Source organism: Pocillopora verrucosa, chromosome 5 (assembly GCF_036669915.1).
Source record: "Pocillopora verrucosa isolate sample1 chromosome 5, ASM3666991v2, whole genome shotgun sequence".
In the NCBI taxonomy this organism is placed as follows: domain Eukaryota; kingdom Metazoa; phylum Cnidaria; class Anthozoa; order Scleractinia; family Pocilloporidae; genus Pocillopora; species Pocillopora verrucosa.
In genome coordinates, this window is record NC_089316.1 from 27,112,309 (window position 1) to 27,132,701 (window position 20,393).

The following is a 20,393-nucleotide window of genomic DNA, read 5'->3' on the forward strand; positions in this document are numbered from 1 at the left end:
AAAAAATGTAAATACGCACCATGTCTAATTTCTGCAGGAGGAAAGTTTCTTGGTTCGCTTGTTGTGTCCCGTAGGCAGTTAAAACCACGTGAAAATTGTGTGAGTCAATAACAGGTCAGCTGTTGTGTTCGAAGAATCATGCGTTTTCGGCGCGGGGTAAACAAGATGGCGGCCCGATTGATGAGTGCGTTTCGAAACGTAAACCGTATAAACAACATGTTTTTACCGCAGTTTGAAAATTTAAAGCAAAGAAAACTCGGCAGGTCAGCTTACAATGTCTTCACAGATTACAAGCTGGTATTTAAAGAACTGTACCAGAATATGAAGGCAAAACCCTTCCGTTCAGCTTGCACCTTAGCATCGCTCGGAGGACTTTACTACATTTACGAACAGAACCCAGATGTGAATTCTTATGAAGATGCTGTGCTAGAATGCTCCAATGAACTTTTGCAGATCAGCCAATTTGATAAGGAATCCAAATTCGGACAGGTTACATCAGAATATTCTGAAATATCGCAATCAGAAAGGTTGCAATACAGACTTTTGGATTTTTGTCTGTCGTGTATGTGACTGAGTTTGGACCTGGCTGTGATTTGTACGAAAAACATTGTGAATATGTACAGCCAAGATGGAAGACATTCCCTGAACGTGTGATCGACGTTGGGAATTCTAGGACATTGGTTCTTTCTGGAAAGCGCAATGAAAGATTATGATGTGAATGAAGCTGAGCTTGCGAACTGTCCACCGGATACTGAGTAGAAACCACGCAGTCGCGCAACTCACGGCTGAATTATCACGCAACGCTTCCTTCTTGCGTTATGTGGCAACTGTAACGATGTTTGGCTAAAGAGACCAGAAACTGAGTTAGTAAAATGGTGACATTCAATAATAAAATGTTGAGATGGAAATGTTTAAATTGCAAATAAAGGCTGAACAGAATTCTTCTATTTGTGTTTTATTTTGAAGGTGAGTATGCACCAGACTAGGATTTCATCAACAGGACTTCTCCTTTGGATTTCAGTTTTCTTTCCTTCTCTACTAACTTTTTCATATTTTAATGATTCTACTGTTGTTCATTGTGGAACATTGTGGCCTAATTTAGTTGGTGCACTGGACCCTGAGTTGAGAGGTCTGGGTCCAAGACCTGGCCAGTTCATTGTATTGTGTTCTTGGACAAAACACTTTACTCTCATGCCTCTCTCCAACCAGGAGTATAACTGGGTGCTGATGAATTATCAGGGAAGCCTGATGAAATGCTAGGGGGTAAACATTCAAACTGAGATAAGCTCTAACTGCATGGGCCTTAACCCTTTAACTCCCAAGATCTGACTGTTAATTCTCCCCTCTAGCTGCTAAACATTTTCCTTGTAAATTAGTTATAAGAACCTGGGCTAGATCAAGAAATAGCAGCTTCTACCTGATAAGTTTGAATATTCTCATTACCTGTTTACTGACAATGTATGGATATTATAGGGAGAATTTTCATGTTAATCACTTCAGGGGTTAAGCTTGAGTACAGACTTACCTACTTAACCTTTACCTACCAGTCTGTTGTAGCTGAGAGCTGCCTCAAAGGCTCATGAATGAGAACTAGATAGATCAAATACCTGGCATTACCACAACAAGTTTACAGTACAAGTTGTTTGTAGCTGATTTATATCTCAACCAGGGCACCTCTGACACACCATGCTTCCAATCCCAGGGGTGACTTTAAGGGAATTTCTTGCTACAATGTTGAAGTGGGTGAAATAAAAAGAGTGAAATTGTTTGACTTAATGCACCAAATTCTCAGAGCTAAAAATTGTATTAAGGAGATATTGTAGAGAGTTGATATTTTGATCTTGGGAGCTTTTTAGCATGATAATACCCTAATATCCGAGTTGTTGCCACACAACTACCCTGCCTCCCCACCACAAGAATCTCATAGTCAGCCTGTCACTCCTCCCAGCTGTGAACCCCTCCCTCCCCTGTGAACCCCTCCCTCCCCTCTGTGCCTGATCTCTCAAAAAAAATGTCATTTTTTAAAAAGAGCTTTCAAATATTATTATGTACCACAAGTACTAATTGACTTAAAAATATTGTAGTTCACTGTTGTACTTTTTATTCCCAATAACAGAAGAGATGTGAAGAAAAAATTGTTTCTCTTTCTCTCACGCTACAGGAGCTTTCAGCGCTACACTGATAACTGCAGACGTTGGCCCAGGAGGTCCGTAGATCAACAGCTTTACAGCGACATTCAATTTTCCTGCTCTCAAAACTTAATATGACGCACTCAATTTTCAAGGGCGCAGACTATTTGTCGCGATCACAATTAATCGCGCACCCTCAGCCATTTCAGTAGCTCGCGGCCTTTCGTCTACCACTCATCCTTTTATCTGTTAATTTGTTCTGCAAGACCATAATGAGTAAAAAATATATCTTCACATATGTTTTAAGTATTTAGCTAATTAGCTTGTCGAGAGAACGACTCTATATTGACAACGTGCTCGGCCGTTTTGAAAACAACTCTGACATTTCCAAATTTGACTACTTTTTCCTGCGTGCTCCGAGGCAAAGATGTCCCGAGGTCATTAAGCAACTTGCTTAATTCAACACTCTTTCTATTTTGATACAAAAGAAGATTAAATAATACATAAACTTGATTACTGAAAACAGTTGTCTCGGCCGGATACTTCGGGTAACGGGCAATCGATCACCTAACTGTTTATTTATCTTTTCAGCAATCTTTGAAAAAATTGGAAGCATTACAAATGTTTTGTTTGTACAAAAAAAAAATCTCCATGTGTTGCGAGGTGCTTCGTTACTGAAAATTAAGGGTTGAGTGGGCTTCTAGAAAGAATCTCTAGATCTTTCGGCACCATTTTAGCAGTTAGTCTAAACTGATTGAACATAGCTGTTTGAGAATGTGACCGTCACGAAATACCTGATCCAATGACAGATCCATATATGGGGCCAGATGGTCGAGACTAGTTAAAAATGCCGCCAACCCCTGTCGCTCTTTTACCGAAAAACATCTCCTGAATTCGCTCCAGGCGTTTTGTAAACAAATAATGTTTGTCTAAAATTTTACAAGTTATTTGATTTGCGCTCTGATTTCGGATTTTTGCCAATGAAGTACAAGCGCTCAATTGACCATCGAGGATCAGATATAAAACACAGACTGGAGCATCTGAGAAGTAAGATGTGATAACAGGTATTAGCTTGGGTAGATAAGATAATAAAACCATCATTGATACAATATATGTTCATTCTTCCTCTGTACGCCAGTTGGTATTCATGGCTTTTACTGCCTCGAGGTAATTGCTTAAACAGTGCGAATGAGTATTAGTGCAACTAAACAGATCAACATGGATGGATAACACTTTAAGGACATGGTTATTGAGATATCTTGTTAGGCGGGCCGTTTTGAAAAGTGATCTAAACTTCCGCAAGAAGTGGGATTTGAGGTTTGAACCTCAGAGTTCTCTTCCTCCGGCTTTGCGCAACAAATGAATTGCAGAATATTATTTTGATATCACACTGTGATCCCAGGTGCGTGGATGGCACGTAATAAATAAGCTTACATTTTATTCAGTTCATTAACCTTCCACAAGATTCATGTGCTGCTGACAAACACGGACACACATAACCACGTCCTGGCAGTAGAGCAACTTGATACATATACAAGAGAAGTACACTAATTGAAAACTGTTGTTCATTGATAAACTACAGCGCGGAATACCAACATGAATCGCCAATTACGGTTAAAATACCACTGATGAAAATTACTTCGTATCACAGCAAAGAAACGAATCCTTTCCAAGCTTCTAATAACAACGTTCAAGTGTCTCCGGTGTTAGCTTTTGATTCTGGCCCAGGATTTGAGTCAAGACCGCTTCTTGAGCCCGACCTTCGGAATCTACCGAATGTAGACTCAACCGAACTAGACAGCTCTTTACGAGATTTATTGATGGAAAAAATGAAATCTGGCAACGTTTTTACCGACGATAACGATGACACTATTTCTGAAATTTCAACGTGCAGCTCGGTAGTCGCTCTAGAGACTGTTGATGAGAGTGATTCAGCAAACACCACTTCAGCGCCGACAGGTAGCCGAACGACCTCGAGGGCGTCTTCGTTTAATGCCGGATCGACGTCGAAGACTAACGAAGGAACCAGTTATCATTCATTAAGCGAAGCCGAAGAGGAAGATGGTCGAAAAACAGCAATGAAAAAGTCTAAGAAAATATCTGACTTGTTTCCGTTTAACGCTGCAAGTCTTGGCGGAAATGGGGTCGCTGATGAGAATGATGAGATTCGACCCCCTGCGCCCTCTGAGAGAAGAAGAAAGCTCAGCATCACTAGAAGAATTTCTCCGCTATCTTTGCATGGAATTTTCGCTGGGAATCAATCTACTGGTTCGAATAAACAAGATGTTACTAACGAGAAAGAAACAAAGAGGACTCGCAAATTATCTTTGACGATATTTCATAAACCAACGAGTGAGAAGGAACGAAAGAGACGAAACACTGACCCACAACTTCCACCAAATCAACAAGTGGCAACTACCATTGAAAACGAAGAGAAGAGAAGAGTAGAAGAGGCAGCGAATTTAGAGCGTAAAGAGTCACAAACCAAGCCTGTCCCTGAACAAGCCTTCTTCAAAGAGGAAGATGTCAAAATCCACGACCTCATTAGGCACGTGCTGCGCGCGCATCTTTTATCAATGAAAGAATACAAGCGAGAGACTTGTGACCGAGTTTGTAATAGCATCTGTAGGATTTTAAAAACGCTTGTAGAGTCCATGAAGGAGACGGAAAATGTTCAGTGCAAGGTTGTATGCCAAGCGTATATTGGATCCGTGAGAGACGAGGGAATGTTCGCCTCTGTCCAGGCCTTATGGGAGACTGATCGAGATAACTTCGCTGCAGCGAGTTTTAGGAGTGATTCTTTGTTTGGATTTGCGTCTGTTATAACAAACTCTCTATACTGATATATCATATAAATGTTAATCACCACACTAATATATTCATACGATGATGAAATAACTTGCATGTCAGATTCTTCGGGTACGGAAATGTAGGAGCTACGGTTTCCCGCCATGGCGTGTCATGTTTATTTGTTTAGTTTTAGATATCAGTCTGGCTGAAATTGGATTAAAAATATTGAAGTGTTATAACTGATTCTTTCGCTTTTCCTTAGTAATTTTAGCCTTCTTGTAATAATAATATCACAGACTTAATTTCGCCAGAAGTGGTTTATCACTCTGACCAGACGGTTTTCATTTCGAAAGATCCTCCGTAGCCTCACAGCATGCTGGGACATTTTTTAAATTTTCTCGCTAATATCTGAGATAGTAAAGAGGGCAATAGAAGCTCCGTTAGCTTACTGGAACCGAAAATTTGAAAAAGAGGACATACAGAACAAGCAAATTTTTAATGATGAAACGACTTTGCGTAACAGGCTGGTACGACGTGTCCCTTTTCATTCCCGGAATCTTTAGCGGTTATCTCTCTGTGCAGTATACCACCCACTTCCTATAACCCCTTGTCTGAGAATTAAGCGTCAATTAGATCAAAAATGTCTTTCCATCGATAAGCGTTTTTTTCTGTGGAGATAGACGTGTTCTCTGCACACATAGGACCTCACGATTTTAACGTGTAGCTCACGCATAGGGTGTCGATGTTATTCTGTAGTCAGAGAGAAGCTTTTCTCAATCTTTTGACTCCTAAGAGTGATTGACATCTAACTTCTCCTTGCAGTGTCCACCCCTGAATCACATACTAGGGTCATGAGAATAAAGGAAATGATCATCAAATTCTTCTTGCATGCACCATAGGAAATTTTAGAGAACATTATGGAGAATATGCGTACTGATGTTAGGGTGCAAAACAGTTAATGAAAGAGATTAAATGATCTCTAGGTTAGGGGAAGGAAATTATATAGTTTTTATCTCCTTAATAAAATATCTGCCCCATTGAGATTCTAAAAGGTAACCTGACTTTGCGAAACACGTCTTCAAATTTTCTAAAAGATTTTTCAACAAGCGCCGCCATTTTGAATCTTGCTTATCTCTTCGGCCAATCAATTACCTGCGTCTAAAACCTCTTCTTTCCATCCCTCGTAGATTTTTATGAAGAACTGGGGGGCTAAAAAAAAGGTATTCTAAAAAAAAACCTTTTTTATTTAACCAGAACGCCGGTGTTTTTTCTCCGCGCGTTGTGATTTGCGTGTACGGTCATTTTGTTAACAAAAATGGCGGCGTCCCGAGTTTTATTTCATGCACATGCATTTGAAGTGGACAATTTTGAAATCGTTAGGCTACTTCCAACAGCGGGAAGTCTCAAAGTTTAAAGTATAATTCTAAACGACAGAGATGAAGATAACATGGTTTCTGAAGCATATTTCTTGTCTATGGAAAAATCATCTACACTTGTTGTCAAGTAAACGTACACAAATTGTCCTGAAATGTTTCCAACAAGATAACCCGTGAAGACTATGCATGAAACACTATAAAAACTCGGCTACCCCCGTGGTATATTTCTTTTCGTTTGTCAGATTTGAACGAAAAGAGCGCGAAACCATTCTCGAGACTTTCCAGTACGCAAACAAACACAAATCTCTCAATTAGACACCGAAAAACTTGAATTGGTTTTTCGCGCTGTAAACCTATAGCCACAGAGGATCATAGCTAAACCAATTAGACCTAAATTATCTCCGATTCAGTTATTTTTCAGTACGAAGTTAGAATTTTGCCAAAACACACCGCAAACATCTGTATATCATTTTCAGCGACATCCTGTGAGAAATAATATCATGAATGATAAACAATTATTCATCAAAGTAGAGATGAAGAACTAGTGGTGTAATGGTATACACCACACAGAAACCAATACATTAGTTTATTTCTGTCTGTATGCTGAAAAATTAGTCGGCTATATCAAACTCTTTACGCGCAACTTTGTCTAGCTAATCATCGCGCATGAAAAGCGCTCTTTACCTGTGTGCTATATTCTTACACGGTATAAATGACTTTGTGTGTTTGGTTTTACTGGTGCAGATCGCAAAGTTTTTCTTAGTAATACAATATTTCCGGAATAGTTTGGTTTTAATTAAGTTAATTATGTTGGCAACAGTCTTAATCAAATGAATCGAATTGATTTATGGGTCAGAGAGTGTATCGATCGGTTTTTTTTTTCAGATTTCGAGTTCCCCATGTTCGAGAACCGTTGGCTCGTTTCCCAAACAGCGGCTCTTTATCGAGACTTGTTATTTTGATGAGTATGCTAGTTACTCTAAAGGTAAAACAGAGAACGTTTGTGCATTCGATAATCTGGATTATAGAGACCGCAACCATCTAAACGACCTTGCGGTTTTCATAGTCTCTACACCCAAGCTGACCGGCATAATAACACGCAACTGTGCGTTGGTGTAAATGGCCAAGTAATGTTTATTAATAAAACGCAAAAACAAAGTCTGCTCTCAGGCGTGAACGCTGGACTGTGCATTGATTAAAGAGGGCGGTAAAATTTGCATTATACTGAGCTAAATAATGACTCAATATTGTTAAATACTTCCGCGCCTTTAAGAACAACACGCTGTGCTATCAAATACTCAAAAAAGCCTATAATGTCCTTGATATTCCATGCTGTGAAAACAGTTCCCATATTCCCACGCCCAGGTTCGGCTGGGAGACAATTAAATCAATTACAAACTAACAGGAGGTTTCTAAATGGAGGATTACTCTACCCTTGTGGTATCTAACAACTTATTTCATTTTCATCTTTCACTTGGATTACATATTTCTCGAGGCTATTAACCATTTGTTTGCTCAATTCACTTCATATGTAAATAGCTCTAAATGACAAGCGATTTGTGGAACAAAAGTTCTTAGTAATCGTACCAAGATTTGAGCTGATAATTGTTTTCATTTACCACATAAATTTTGTGCGTCGTTTACACGGGGAAAAAAAACCTTCCTTTGAAAAATGACTGTAATAACAATATCACCGAATAAGTAAATGCGAGAGAATTCACAGCTGGAAAAAGCCTGATTGAGCGTGCAAATAAGCCTTTTCACGGCCCCCTGTGATAAGCACCCGGCTATGAAAGCATATTTTGTCATCAACTAAAATTAACTGTTCTTTCTTTCTCCAATTTGCAACATTTTGTTTACTTTTTGCAAAACAATGTGGCTGTGTTGAAGGATTAAAGGATTGGCAGATATCAGTTAACCAGCACTTAACTGCCGGAAGCGAGTTGAGACGATTTAAACCGCGATAAATTTGACAATTAAGAGCGTGTCTTTCACTTAAGATCACGTACTCCTTTCTTTCATTATTGACATTAACGCCTCGCGTTTTTCTCGTGATTTGCCCGTGGTCTGTTGAGAGACCCTAGAGCTGTCTAAGGATACGTTCAGTGGGAATTTTCATAGAGCATCTCAGAGGAGAGAGCTGAAGCATGGAGGAAGCAAACGGATCTTGGTTTCCAAGAGAGAGGCAGCATTCAAACCCGTTTCATTTCACCTCCGGTCACGAAGCTACGCAGCGTACGAACAATGCTACAAATATTTACAACGCTTCGCCTTTTCCAGAGAAAGAACCGAGATTCTCACCCAAGCCAGGCAAAAGAGCAAGAAAACTGTCTTTATTCTCGTTTCATTTCAACTCCAAATCTAATTCGGAAGAAAAGGGAAGGCTAAGGCGTTCGTCTCAACCGGTGTTCAACCAAACTTCACCTCAAACTCTCCCGCCAGATCCAAGTGACATGTGGTTGACTTCTCTGACTAACAGTCGCCCTGGATCGCAGAACAGCTTGGATAGTTCGCCATGTTCTTCGCGAAAAGACTCAGCAGTTCTCGGACCCGTGGAGAAAGAAAATATTGCAATACAGGACATAATTCAAGAAACACTAAAATTACAGTTTGACTGTGTTACAGAGTATAACCGGGATGAATGTGATCGCTTGGGAAAGAACGTCTGTCAGCTGGTGAAACGGCGCGTCGAAGCCATGAAAGAGGCTACTAAAACACGCTGCAAAATCGTGTCAGTCGTTTATGTTGGCGCGGTAAGAGACTTTGGGATGGAGGTAGCATGTCAGGCGCTTCTGGAAGTAGACAAAGATAATTTTACAGTTGCAAGTTACAGAAACGGAAAAGTTTTTGCTGTGGGTGGCATTATAGTGATTCCGTTAGAGAAACAGGCGTAGAGTTCAAATAATTTTTAATGGAAAGAAAACAGACCATACTAATGTGAGAAGCTTAGATAACAAGCGATTGAAAAATAGTTGTTTTCACACAGGTATTGTTGTGTTTTGATAGCATTGCATCAGTGTTATATGAAGATTGAAATGAAAGCTAATGAAAACATTGTGTTGCTGGTTGGAGCCGGCGGCTGAAGCCGGCTAGCTCGGTATGGTTCATTAGTTATGATAAACACAGATAACCCGCGGTCACAGGCCTATTAGCAGATGCTGGCAAATTATCAGGGGTTCACAGCTATGAGCAATTCGCATATATATTTGCATCGCTAAATAAAAACATTACGGATGATGAGCTTCGCTTTAGCAACTTACATTACAAATTGGCACGCGGCGGGAGGTCTAGGGCGGATAATAAGACTCCACCCCAGCCCGCCCCAGCCCACCCTCTCCGATCTAGTTTTTTACGCAAAATTCGGGTCAAACATGGATTTCTGAAGAGTGTTTTGACGATCTTTTAAGCTTTATGTAAATTGTGATAAATGGATGGTCCTCTGGGCACCATGATGTCTGCATCTGATCCGACTTAACCTTAAATGTCTTGAATAAACAATAAAAAGTTGAAGCTAAACAGAAAAATGGGAATGAAATTCTCCGAATTTTAGCAATTTTTCTTTGGACGTTTGGTATGATAGAGTATGATTCGGCATGCGAGTTACTTAAGATTTTATAAATAGCTCACATTTCGCATGACCGCGAAGAGCTTATGCCCTGATAACGCTGAATCTATAAATGGTTTATCACGATGTAAGCTACTTCGCGACAAGGTGAATGCCTTCACGAAAATAGTTTGAAATTGTGATCCACTCAGACGATAACACGATTGTTACGGTGCAAGGTCAACATTCCTTCACTTAACAGATAATTGAGGACTGCGGGGGGGGGGGGAGGGAGAGAGGGGAATACAGCCACTAGCCCGATGTGTCGCAAAATGAATGCTGTTAATAGTTACTTGAAACAACACTGACTCTGTGTGAGGCGTTTAGTGAAGAATCCACTAATAAATGACCCTTCTGAGGACAAAGGTACTCCTTCGTAGGATCCTGTAAAATCCAGGCGAACAAGGCTGAATCTGCATGAGTTTCCTGAGGAAGTACCCCCCCCCCCCGCCTTGAAATTATGGTCTCTACAGTAAACGAGGCAATCTTTCGAAGGAGTCACTAAATGTTTGCATTCAGTACATCGCTGTCGCTGTGTGTACCATTCAGATGACAGCCTGTCACAAAAAAACTGCCTTCTTTTATAATTTTGTTCTCATTTTCAGACAGCGCCGGAACTTGAAAGGCATTTGTGTTTCTGTAAGAAGTTTTCGAAAGGAGAACTTTCGGCATTGTTTGTACTCGAATTTAACCAACGTTTAAGAGCAAGAAGCATCAGTATTTGGTTTTCGAGTGGTTCGAAGTTTAGAAAGCTTGCCAAATGTTAAATCAGTGTCACAGAGGTTGTAGCTGCAAGAACGAAACCCAAAGTTATTGCTCCGACGTTTGAAAGGGGCAATATCGGATGCGACATTCTTTTTCCTCTGATGACTAAGCTATGTCATCATGACAATATCAAGGTCAAAGAGGACAAGTGTAAAGAATCCAAAATATTTCTAATTTTTCAACACATGTCTGTTACTTTGCAGTGCAGAATTATTGAAATAATACCTCTCCGGATATTGCCAATTTGCGCTTTATTTAATTTAACAAAGGCAAGCGTTTGGTTTGGTTGCGCGGACAAAGTGAAGGACTTCCGAGATAAACCACTTCACTGGCGTCAATGATATCAAGTCCGTATCTTTATCGCCTTCATTAACTGTTAATATTTGGCTGCTGATACATAATTAAGCCTTTCTTAGATGGGAAAGATGCGCGGAAGGTTTGGTATTCACTCCGGAATATGTTAAACAGATAAAGAAACAGAAGCTAAGCTCTTTTGAAATAGTTTATAAAGATTGGCTTGGTAATCCAATCAAAGTTTGATTTGACATAAGACTTTAAATAAGCCGCTTTACTTTTCTGAAGAAGCGAGTGTGTAACAACTGCCCTAACCCTACCCCCCTTAGTTGTTTGGCTTGCGCTCTCAGGCGATGATCTACGATAAATTTAGCGCAGTCTTCGCAGTTACATTTCCTTAGCAAAAACAAAAACAAAACAAAAAAACGGAAAAAGAAAAAAAAAGAGAAAGAATGGCGCCTGTTAGGTGGACTAGCAAAAATTGTTAAAATTAGTAAAATTCTATCACAGGTAGGCTGCACCTGATTGCCTCAGCGACTCGCTATCCGTGATTTCGTGATACATAGTAAGTAAAGTGTATTGGCTAGGAGGATGTGGTTGTAAACAACATAGGATTTGATAAATATAACTGTCTTCTTAATAAGATTTGGTTGGCTAGATTTATTCTAAAATTAGATTATGTACTTTAGATTTCTATCGCGTGATAGCTGACTCAGGCCAGCTCATCAACTATCACGCGATAGAAATCACGAGTCCTTAATATAAGATGTAAAAGGTCTTGTGTAGAAGGTCTTTTTTGAAAAGGGTAACTTCGATTCGTTGGAAATTGGTTGAAAATTCGTAAAAGAAAAAGAGTTGAATAAAATGAGTCAAATTACTAAAGAAGACTTCGTTGATTTTTTCAATTCAACTGCCCGGAAGTTTAACTGCCCAGAAGTTCAACTGCCCGGAAGTTAAATTAAGAGAATCAACTTTCTGCTCCCAACCTAACACTCTTGTGCGTGAGTCAGTATCTTCTCATGACCGTGAGCTGCTTTGGAAGCCTGGAATCTAGGAATCTTCCAACACCCCTCACAGCGCCTCGACTTTAATTTTCAGTAATTCGCAAATTTCTCGGCCATCATAGTTCTTTCAGACCCAGAAAATTCTCGGCGTAAGCTCCTCCTGTAAAAAAAAAGAAGAAAAAAAAACGCATCTCACGCAGATCGGAATATTTCTCTCTGAAGATTTGCCTTAGAAGAACGCAAAGATATTTTTTTAGCCAATGGAGAGAACGTTGAAGGGAGAACGTCCAAGAGGTTCCAAAAAGGTTTGCTGCCTCATGCCTGGCAACGCACACTGCACGTTGCCAGGGAAATTTATTGTATTTCCAGCTGAATTTAAAATGATGTGGTGGTGAATGACCCATCGAGTCCATTAAGACTTAAAGTCATACCTGATGAAATACAAAAGGTTCATTAATTATTCATGACTGTTTTAGTTTTGACAATAAAGTGGCTTTTGAAGGACCACGCTCAACCAGGATGCATTGCGGGGATAGAAAGAGACTTTTAATTTGTTGTCAAAGAGCTTTCTGAGTCTTTTCTGCTCCTGTCGCTTGCGCAAGCACCTGAAGTCCTGCAGTTCTATGGATCAAATAATCCACAGCCTGCGTAAAAATTAAAGAATTTTCTTTGAAAGTATGTAATGCCATCAGTCAAAAAGTAGTGTGTCCCGTCTTGCGAAATCTTGTTCATTTATAAGTACACAATGACTACAAAGCAAGCAGTAGGGTGATATCTGTGTTCTGCGTAAGAGCGTTCGTTAACACGAAATTCTAGAATACGAACAACAACCCTCTTTTTTAAATTTTTTTTGCTAAGTGCACCGCACAAGTCAAGGAAAAATAAAACAAAGGGACATCAGAAAAATTTAGTCAGGGCCGTGCGAGAACTGGGAACTAAAACTTCACGCGGCGGCACTAACTTTTACACTCATTTCTCTTCACTCTTACGACCGACTCAGCAACGAGAGGGTGAATGATCTAGAAACAGAAGTCTCTCATATAAGCTTATATGGTTTGGGATAAGGAAAAAGTTAAATGTTAGCTACACTACGTGGCTCTTCTCTATAGCCATTCACTGAATTTGCCTTTTTGCTGACAGCATTAAGCTTTCGAGTAACTCTTATCATTTCTTCCTGAGGTGATTTTTTGGTCCCTGCTCAAAAGACATTAATCTTTCATCATTTCAAGGCGCTATTGACGAAAATAAACCAACAAAGACAAAAGGACTCTGACTGGTAGAGCAGGTTCTTGTCTTTGTCGAAATAAGACCACCGAAGTCCGGTGCGACATTCAAAAGAACAGCTTTCATTTTCCCAAAGATCAAGCGACTACATACTCAAAGAGAAGGTAGGTTTAGGAGCTAAGTTTCTGAGTTATTTCTCATGGTTTTTAGTTTGGAGTAATCCGAATTCTACCATAACATTCTAAATTATGCCAGTAACGGAACGTTAGTACGCAACTTTGAATAAGCGGTATTCAAACTCAGTCCCGTTTACTAAATGTTTTAGCTGGATATCTCACGAAAACTGACTTTTTGTTCAAATCTTGAACATGATCCCCGCCATTTGCAGTTCGATTTTCCTCTAGGAATATAATTATTCGATTCGCGCTCAAAGCAACTACTTTATTTATTAGTTTCTGGTGTGGCTCTGAGTAAACTTACATCATGTTTTCACGTTAAGGTTTATAACGCAAAAACGTGTCTTTAAAAAACATTTTTAAGACGATATGGCGTTTTTTTGCAAACCTTGACGCCCGCGCTGAGGGGTACCATGATAATTGGAAGTAGAAATTCGTATGACTTTATGATCTCCGAGTTGATTTTCTTTTTAAAGGCATAACTATAGCATGGAATACAATAAATAACCTGCACATAACTTATTCTCCAGTTGACACTGGAGAAGTTAACAACCAATTATCGACCAAACTAATTTGTTTTCACTGCTTTCACACAAATAATGATGGTATTTGGATCTGTTATATCAATTTGTTGATCGAAACCCAATCTGATATGTGTATTAAGGTGCGATATTATAAGACCAAAAGCTTTTGTCTTTCCCGTTTCTAAATAAAGGTTCAGAAGTACTATTGTTGCCCAGAAAACTTCATAGATTTTTTTATCTTGTAGAGCATGAGGGTCCTCGTTGTATGTGCAGTTGTGGCGAGTTTTTATTTCATCGATGCGATGCCTTTTAACGGTAAGTGGAGGAGACCTAAGTTCGAATTTCTCCTAGTCATGCACCACCCCCCCCCCCACCCCTGCTAGCTACGAGTACGTAACATCTGACCTTTGATATCATATTTATCTAACTTCAAGCTATAATGCTGTCCCAATATTGCTCTAACGCTGGTCCAACACTGTTCTAATGCTGTTCCAACATTAATTCTAACTAGACTGCCGCGATCATTACGAGCTTTGTGGAAAATGGGCGAAACATCAATATTGTGAAATGACAGACTACAAGGATTACATGACTCTAGTGTGTCCGTACTCTTGCGGTCGATGTGACGGTAACTGCTTTAATCTATTTTAATGACTAATTGTAGCAACTGAAAAAGCAAACATGTTATTTCTTTTAGAGCTATTTTCAGTTGAGTTTCAAAAGAAATACAGGATTGCTTTGGTTTAGCTTCACTCTGCTCTCTGATTGGTCAAGAAAACTCGCTCATGGACCAATCAGAAGTAATATCAAGAACGATTTGGTCACGAGGTTTTCCCGCGCTTGAGGTCGGTTACGTGTTTCTACTTTGAGTTCCTATTGGTTCCTTGTGATCATCTTCTGTACTCTGATTGGCCGTTGTGATTACATTAGACACGAAGGTAAATCGATTGCAAAAGCAAACATCGCAAGTTTCAATAAAGCACTTTTCAACTGAATTTCGTCAAACCAAAATAAAAGTGATCTCAACAATCAGTCAGAACATAGGGAATATTAGAAAAAGCCAATGAAAAATCGGAGTTAAAAGATTCAGCGCTGGAGAACACGAGTGACCAAGTCACAAACTACAGAATTTTTCACCTGATCGGCGGTGAAGAAGTTAGTGCGAAATGTCTAGACAAACAAAACCGCTGAAATCCTAGATTACTTCCCACTTTCTGAATTGGAAATTCCTCACAGCTTTTCCCTCGTCTTTCCCGCCCTGAACAAGATGGAGCTATAGAAGGAGCTCACCCCATCCACTGCTAGTACCCGTGTTTAATTCCCGAAGCAGGTGCAACATGCACATTTTAGTTTACTTATTGTTCTCAAAACTGCTCCAAAGGGGGCTTCTCGGTCCCAGTCCCTCCATAAGGAAACACCCCAAATTCAATCTTTGCCTTACATCTGTCTAAATTCATAATTACAAATGCACTCGAAAATCAGCAGTTTACACCTACACTAACTAATAATTTTTTAGGTTGATGACATATGACAACAAAAAGAAGATTTACGAGAAAACAATAGAGCAATCAACAGCCTCATTTTTTTTTTTCCTTAACTGCTGTTTTTCGTTTTTTAGATATTCTAGCTGATTTGGGTGCATCAGGAATGAGCGCTTCCGGTAGTGGTGGGCAAAAAGCGATACCGGAAGTTGTTGCAGACTTTGAGGGATTAGGTAGCAGGGTAGCAAAATCTGGTAAAAAATCAGAGGACATTGATGATAGCTCTTCCTCTCAAAGCCTGTCAGGGTCTGGAGAGAGTTACAGAGAGCCTCGTTTTCGAGAATCAAACAACAAAGAAACAGATAATCAATCTTCTGGAGAAACCGCACAGCAAGACGAGCCAGATGATCAGGAGAAGTCTATTTCCGGTTCCGGTATTGATTCTGCTGGTGCTAATTTTTGGCCTGTTGTTAGAATTGAACCTGGCGCAAACGACAGAGGAAGCGACAGAGAGCTCCATTTGATCCGGAGATCTGAAACATCTATCCCTGATTTGTCTAAAAGGGCTTCTAATGATGGTAGCAGCGTCACGATTAGCGAGCCAACGTCTGGGGAGCAGTTGGCTCAAAGGAGTGACGCTCCCACTGCTAGTGGATCCGGTGAGGATCTCACTTCCGGAGAAGATGATGCACCCTTTGATACTTCCTCTACTGATTCAGAATCCGATTCCGGTTGCTCTTCCGGTTATGCGTGTTACGAGTCTGAAGGCGAGCAGGGAGGAGATGGTGGGGGAATCAATTCGCGTTCAGTGATCTCTCGAGCGGAAGAAAGAGCTGGCGCTTCTGGCAGCGCCTCCGGTGATTTTGCGCCTAACGAGAAGGCTTGGGTGGAGCCTCATTTTGATGTAACTGCCGGTCCTTACGATGACGAAGCATCTGGGTCTGGTTCCGATGGTTCCGGTTCCGAAGGTTCCGGTTCCAAAGGTTCCGATTCCGAAGGCATTGCCCGTCTTAAGATCGCCTTCCCTGAAAATGCTTCGGGGTTTGGCAAGGAAGACGCACAGCCAGAGACAGATTTACACGAGATCGAGGACGCCATTTTTGATAGTGGTATACCTCTGGTGGTCACAAGTGACACCAGTTCCGGTTCTGGGTCCGGGTCCGGGTCCGGGTCCGGTTCCTTAATGCCCAGTCCTCCTGAAATTAAAAGTTTCCATGACAGTGAGGCTTCCGCTTCGGGATCTGGTGCAGCTGAAAAGGTGGAAGGTATGCAGCTGTTTGTAGCGCCTCAACACCACCAGAGAATCAGTCTCATGGAGAAGATGATGAAACTTGGGAAACTCCAGGCCATCAAAATAACTCATCACACCGTAGGAGCGTCTAGTCGGAATGAAGTACCACGTGTGAAAGCCGCAGACGACAATTCACAAATGCTATCGGATTTAGGTAAAACCTTTACCTAGTTACTCTTAGAAGAGATTAGAAGTTTTAGTGGAGACCTATAATAGTCACAACGATATAACATAGCCATCTACCACCTCGTCGTGAGACTGTAAAAAAATTTGATGATCGCAAGGAATTGTTTTAAAGTGGATAACAAGGAAATGTAGAGACAATTTAATCGCACGTGCAGAATTATTGGTCCCTAATATTAAGTTTGATCAATACTTTTATATCTATATTACGTCTCAGTAAAAGACTCTCTAGATATTTTTTGGAATCCATAAGCAAACTCGTTGAGCATCGTGCTCAAAGTCTCGTTCGCGAATTCAAGATGTAGGCAGTTTGGCCCCCTGTTACAGAAGAACCCTCAACTGCATGTTCACGAGTTACAATTCATACAAAGACGGATTATCGAATACTTGTCATAAAATACTTCGTGTCTGATATGACGCGATATTTCGTTTGGGCCAAAATATCGTTTAGATACATTATTAATTCCGCAAAGGATCTGAGAAGTCTTTTGGCCGACACGAAACGCCGCGTCACACCAGTCACGAAGTAAGTTTTCACAAGAATTTGACAATCTTTCATACTTTTTTTTTCCATTCATAGCATTTTTTCAACGCTTACTCGTTAGAAGTTTTCTTTATGTCGTAACGCTTTGATTTCGTCAATCATTTGTCTTTGCAGGACAAGGGAGGAAAGTGTCGTTTGTTTTGAATCAAGATTTCCATAGTGGTTATGCAAATGAGAATTCAGCGGCTTACAACATTCTTGCAAACAACGTGAAACAAGAGGTGAGAAATAATTTGTTTTGATGCTGATAACTAGAGAAGAATCAAGCTAATAAAGGACATCCTGATTTCAAAACCTCGTTCACATAAGTCTGCAGGTGTTCAAAATGAGGACGCAGCCTACCGCTCCTGGGTTGAAGTTGTCACAATAGGCCGAGTTCCGAGTTTCAAAAACCCCCAAATTCGATATGAAGACAGGAACTAAACAATCCTTGTGCAAACGAATTGTGTCTGTTTGAGAATAAAACTCATTTTCGTATGACAGGCTTTACCCTTGCCTTCGTTTTCAAGCAAATTAAGGGTCACGTTAGGATATGAGTGAGACACTTACGTGTTCTACCTTTTTTACCTTTTCTTCTTTTGTATCACAATGGCCTTATTTGGCGCAAAAATACGTACGTAGACTTATCGTAGTGGACGTTAAGTTTACAAATTGAGGAATATCGCTCGGGTGATATTCTCAGATAACATGCAGTTTTAGCCGGGGGGATATTCGGTCACGTGCTGCGTTTAGACCAATCGCGCGCGAGCAAAAAATATTTGATGGATCATAAACTTTGATATTTACATTTTTCACATACAGGTTGAAAACGCTTTAGGTAGTAACGCAGTGGTCTCCGAAATCGCCTTCTCGTAAGTGTCTTTTTTTCTATAAAAGGAGAAATTTAAAATAATAATAGATATTTTTTTTTCATTTGGTCATAGGGTTATATTAAAAAACGTTCTCAATTTCTTATGGTCAATTATGATATATATGGTATATCTGATATATCATGCTCCATAATTGGCATCTATCGTAACCAATCAGATGCAAACTAGAACCAATCCCCGCTCAGTCGCTCGCGCTTTTCCGCGCTTCAGGCATAGTTTGCTTATTTTGACTTTAAGTTCTTGTTAGCTCCTTGTGACGTTTTTTTTTTAATTTGGCAGTCCCCACCCTCCTCCCCTTAGTTCCTTACCGTTTGGCTTTTAGGACACCCATTTGTGAAGCGCTTTTATGCTTGAGGCCATGACAATGAAGTTTTCCTAATCGTTCTCTCATTATCACCATCACAATTCTGTCACGCGTTGCGTTACCAGTACTAATCGGGCATGCTGGGAATGTTTTTGGGGGAGCGGTGTCATGTGCTAGCGGTGTATACACATTCTTGTTTCACCTTGAAAGTTTACTAAAATAAATCACGGAAACGGCCTCGTCTTCGATAATCCTAACCTCTACTAGGGGCCGAGACTACTGGACTACAACAAACACTATTATTTTTCTCCTCAACAGAGAGGTTCGTGAGCCGATATCACACTCACCTAGATTCTCCAAGGTAATGGTCTCTTTCAAACTTCTCGGTGACGTCGCGAAACTGGAGAGAAAAGTCAAGAAAGGAATGATCAATGGTCTAGTTGTGGATAAGACATTTTTTCATGATGCGCCTTGAATATCAAGCAAGGATTCGCGGAAAATTTTATAGGTTTTAAAGACAAAAGATTATAGACTACATGTGACGTTTTAAATGTATTCCGACTACGACCGGCTAGTTCCCAGACCCGTCTCTCCTCCTCAATCTTCCCTTAGAAGTGCAAAGAAGAGAGAGTCTGGGATCGAGGATGATTCAAAGACTTGAAGAAACAAACAAACATTTTTTTCACCGAGAAAAATCTACCATCAATCTTCGAAGTCTTTTTTGACCCATATGCTTTAATTTTCTTCATCTTAGGGCATCCTTGTTTCCTCACCAGGGTCTATTTTTTTCTTTTTACTGTGTTTTTCTATCTTACCAAACAATCTCAAGGATTCCATTAAGTTGAACTAAATATAATGGGTTAACGTAAATTGGCCACCGTAAAGATTTTCGTTAACCCTTCGTCAGAGCAAAGTCCTGTCCTATCCTTCGCTCTGAGAATGGGCTAACGCTTAAAATGTCAGCTTTGAAACTCTTTACAGTGGCCAATTTACGTTATAAACTCGGTTGATAATACTAAATTACTCTGATATAATCCCCCACCGACGCAGCATCACAGTGTCTTTAGAAACTTACCTCCTTTTTTCATAAATATAATGTCCCTGGTTATTTATATTATAAGGGAATTATTTCTGTTGTCGAAGCTAGCATTATGTTGAGTAAACCTTGACACTCCAGGACTGACATACTCCAAATGATTCAACACTTTTGAACTGATCCATTCTTGGCTGATTTTGACGTTTTCCAAAAAAAACATGTCAAACAAAAGATCGATTTTTATATTTTAAAGTAGAACCTCTTGTAAGGTTCTAAGGTAATCCAAATGACAGGTACGTTATATAATTACAAAAAGCATAGGGGGAGATAGGTATGTAAGGCGTTTTAGGCATTTAAGTTTTTGTAATACAACTAGGGGTCAGTTAATTTATCAAATGTAAATCCAGAATTTGCTTAGGTTCGAAATGAAAATGAGTTGAGGAATTAAAATTAAATTGCTATTCTTGTGATACGTAAAGGTAAAAATAATTTAGACACCGCATATCAATTTGTCAGGGCTCCCATTGATAACAGACGGCTTTTTGCATCTGAAGGGGCTACCCTGATCGGTGTTAAAATCAATAAAGGTTCTTCACTCCAAGTGTAATTAGTGTAGATGACATATAACTTCCAATAAAATTATCAGGTATAACAAGTAAACGATAGTGATTTGTTTTTTAGTTGCAAGGATTTTCTTAGAATGGATCGCGATTGGAGTTTGTCCTAGCCGTTAAGATCGGGTAGTTCAGTTCCAATTCCTATTTTAAGGCGATACGAAGAAAGGAAATTTGTAGAGGGG

The 20,393-nt window shown here is 40.0% G+C and overlaps 4 protein-coding genes across 5 annotated transcripts; all 4 read left to right on the forward strand.

The window, feature by feature from the left end:
* The first annotated feature begins 138 nt into the window (after nt 1–138).
* On the forward strand, nt 139–929 carry LOC131777508 (mitochondrial import inner membrane translocase subunit Tim29-like). The gene is given in 4 exon segments (XM_059093817.2): nt 139–459; nt 461–522; nt 524–662; nt 664–929. Coding segments are annotated over 4 exon segments (618 nt in total). The 3' UTR covers nt 760–929.
* Nucleotides 930–3,336: 2,407 nt separating this feature from the next.
* Nucleotides 3,337–5,158, forward strand: LOC131777495 (uncharacterized). Its single transcript, XM_059093805.2, has one exon. The coding sequence runs from the start codon at nt 3,758–3,760 to the stop codon at nt 4,970–4,972; it is 1,215 nt and encodes a 404-aa protein (XP_058949788.2). The 5' UTR covers nt 3,337–3,757; the 3' UTR covers nt 4,973–5,158.
* Nucleotides 5,159–8,253: 3,095 nt separating this feature from the next.
* Nucleotides 8,254–9,800, forward strand: LOC131777492 (uncharacterized). The gene has a single exon (XM_059093798.2). The coding sequence runs from the start codon at nt 8,443–8,445 to the stop codon at nt 9,187–9,189; it is 747 nt and encodes a 248-aa protein (XP_058949781.1). The 5' UTR covers nt 8,254–8,442; the 3' UTR covers nt 9,190–9,800.
* A 3,201-nt stretch (nt 9,801–13,001) lies between these two features.
* LOC131777486 (uncharacterized) lies at nt 13,002–20,221 on the forward strand. Of its 2 annotated transcripts, XM_059093792.2 has the most exons (7): nt 13,002–13,350; nt 14,132–14,201; nt 14,398–14,514; nt 15,505–16,812; nt 17,500–17,606; nt 18,187–18,236; nt 18,877–20,221. In XM_059093792.2, the coding sequence occupies exons 2-7, from the start codon at nt 14,135–14,137 to the stop codon at nt 19,031–19,033; spliced, it is 1,806 nt and encodes a 601-aa protein (XP_058949775.2). In that variant the 5' UTR covers nt 13,002–13,350; nt 14,132–14,134; the 3' UTR covers nt 19,034–20,221. The 2 variants fall into 2 exon arrangements, with proteins under 2 accessions (XP_058949775.2, XP_058949776.2); XM_059093793.2 differs by lacking the exon at nt 14,398–14,514 and having other exon boundaries at nt 13,003–13,350.
* Nucleotides 20,222–20,393: the final 172 nt, after the last annotated feature.

Excerpts from the sequence above, each read along its gene's own strand:
- LOC131777495 (XM_059093805.2), top strand. The coding sequence starts at position 3,758 with ATGAAAATTACTTCGTATCACAGCAAAGAAACGAATCCTTTCCAAGCT.
- LOC131777492 (XM_059093798.2), top strand. The coding sequence starts at position 8,443 with ATGGAGGAAGCAAACGGATCTTGGTTTCCAAGAGAGAGGCAGCATTCA.
- LOC131777486 (XM_059093792.2), top strand. The coding sequence starts at position 14,135 with ATGAGGGTCCTCGTTGTATGTGCAGTTGTGGCGAGTTTTTATTTCATC. Across the intron at positions 14,202-14,397 it reads CGATGCGATGCCTTTTAACG|ACTGCCGCGATCATTACGAG; the intron begins GTAAGTGGAGGA and ends AATTCTAACTAG. Across the intron at positions 18,237-18,876 it reads GTCTCCGAAATCGCCTTCTC|AGAGGTTCGTGAGCCGATAT; the intron begins GTAAGTGTCTTT and ends TCTCCTCAACAG.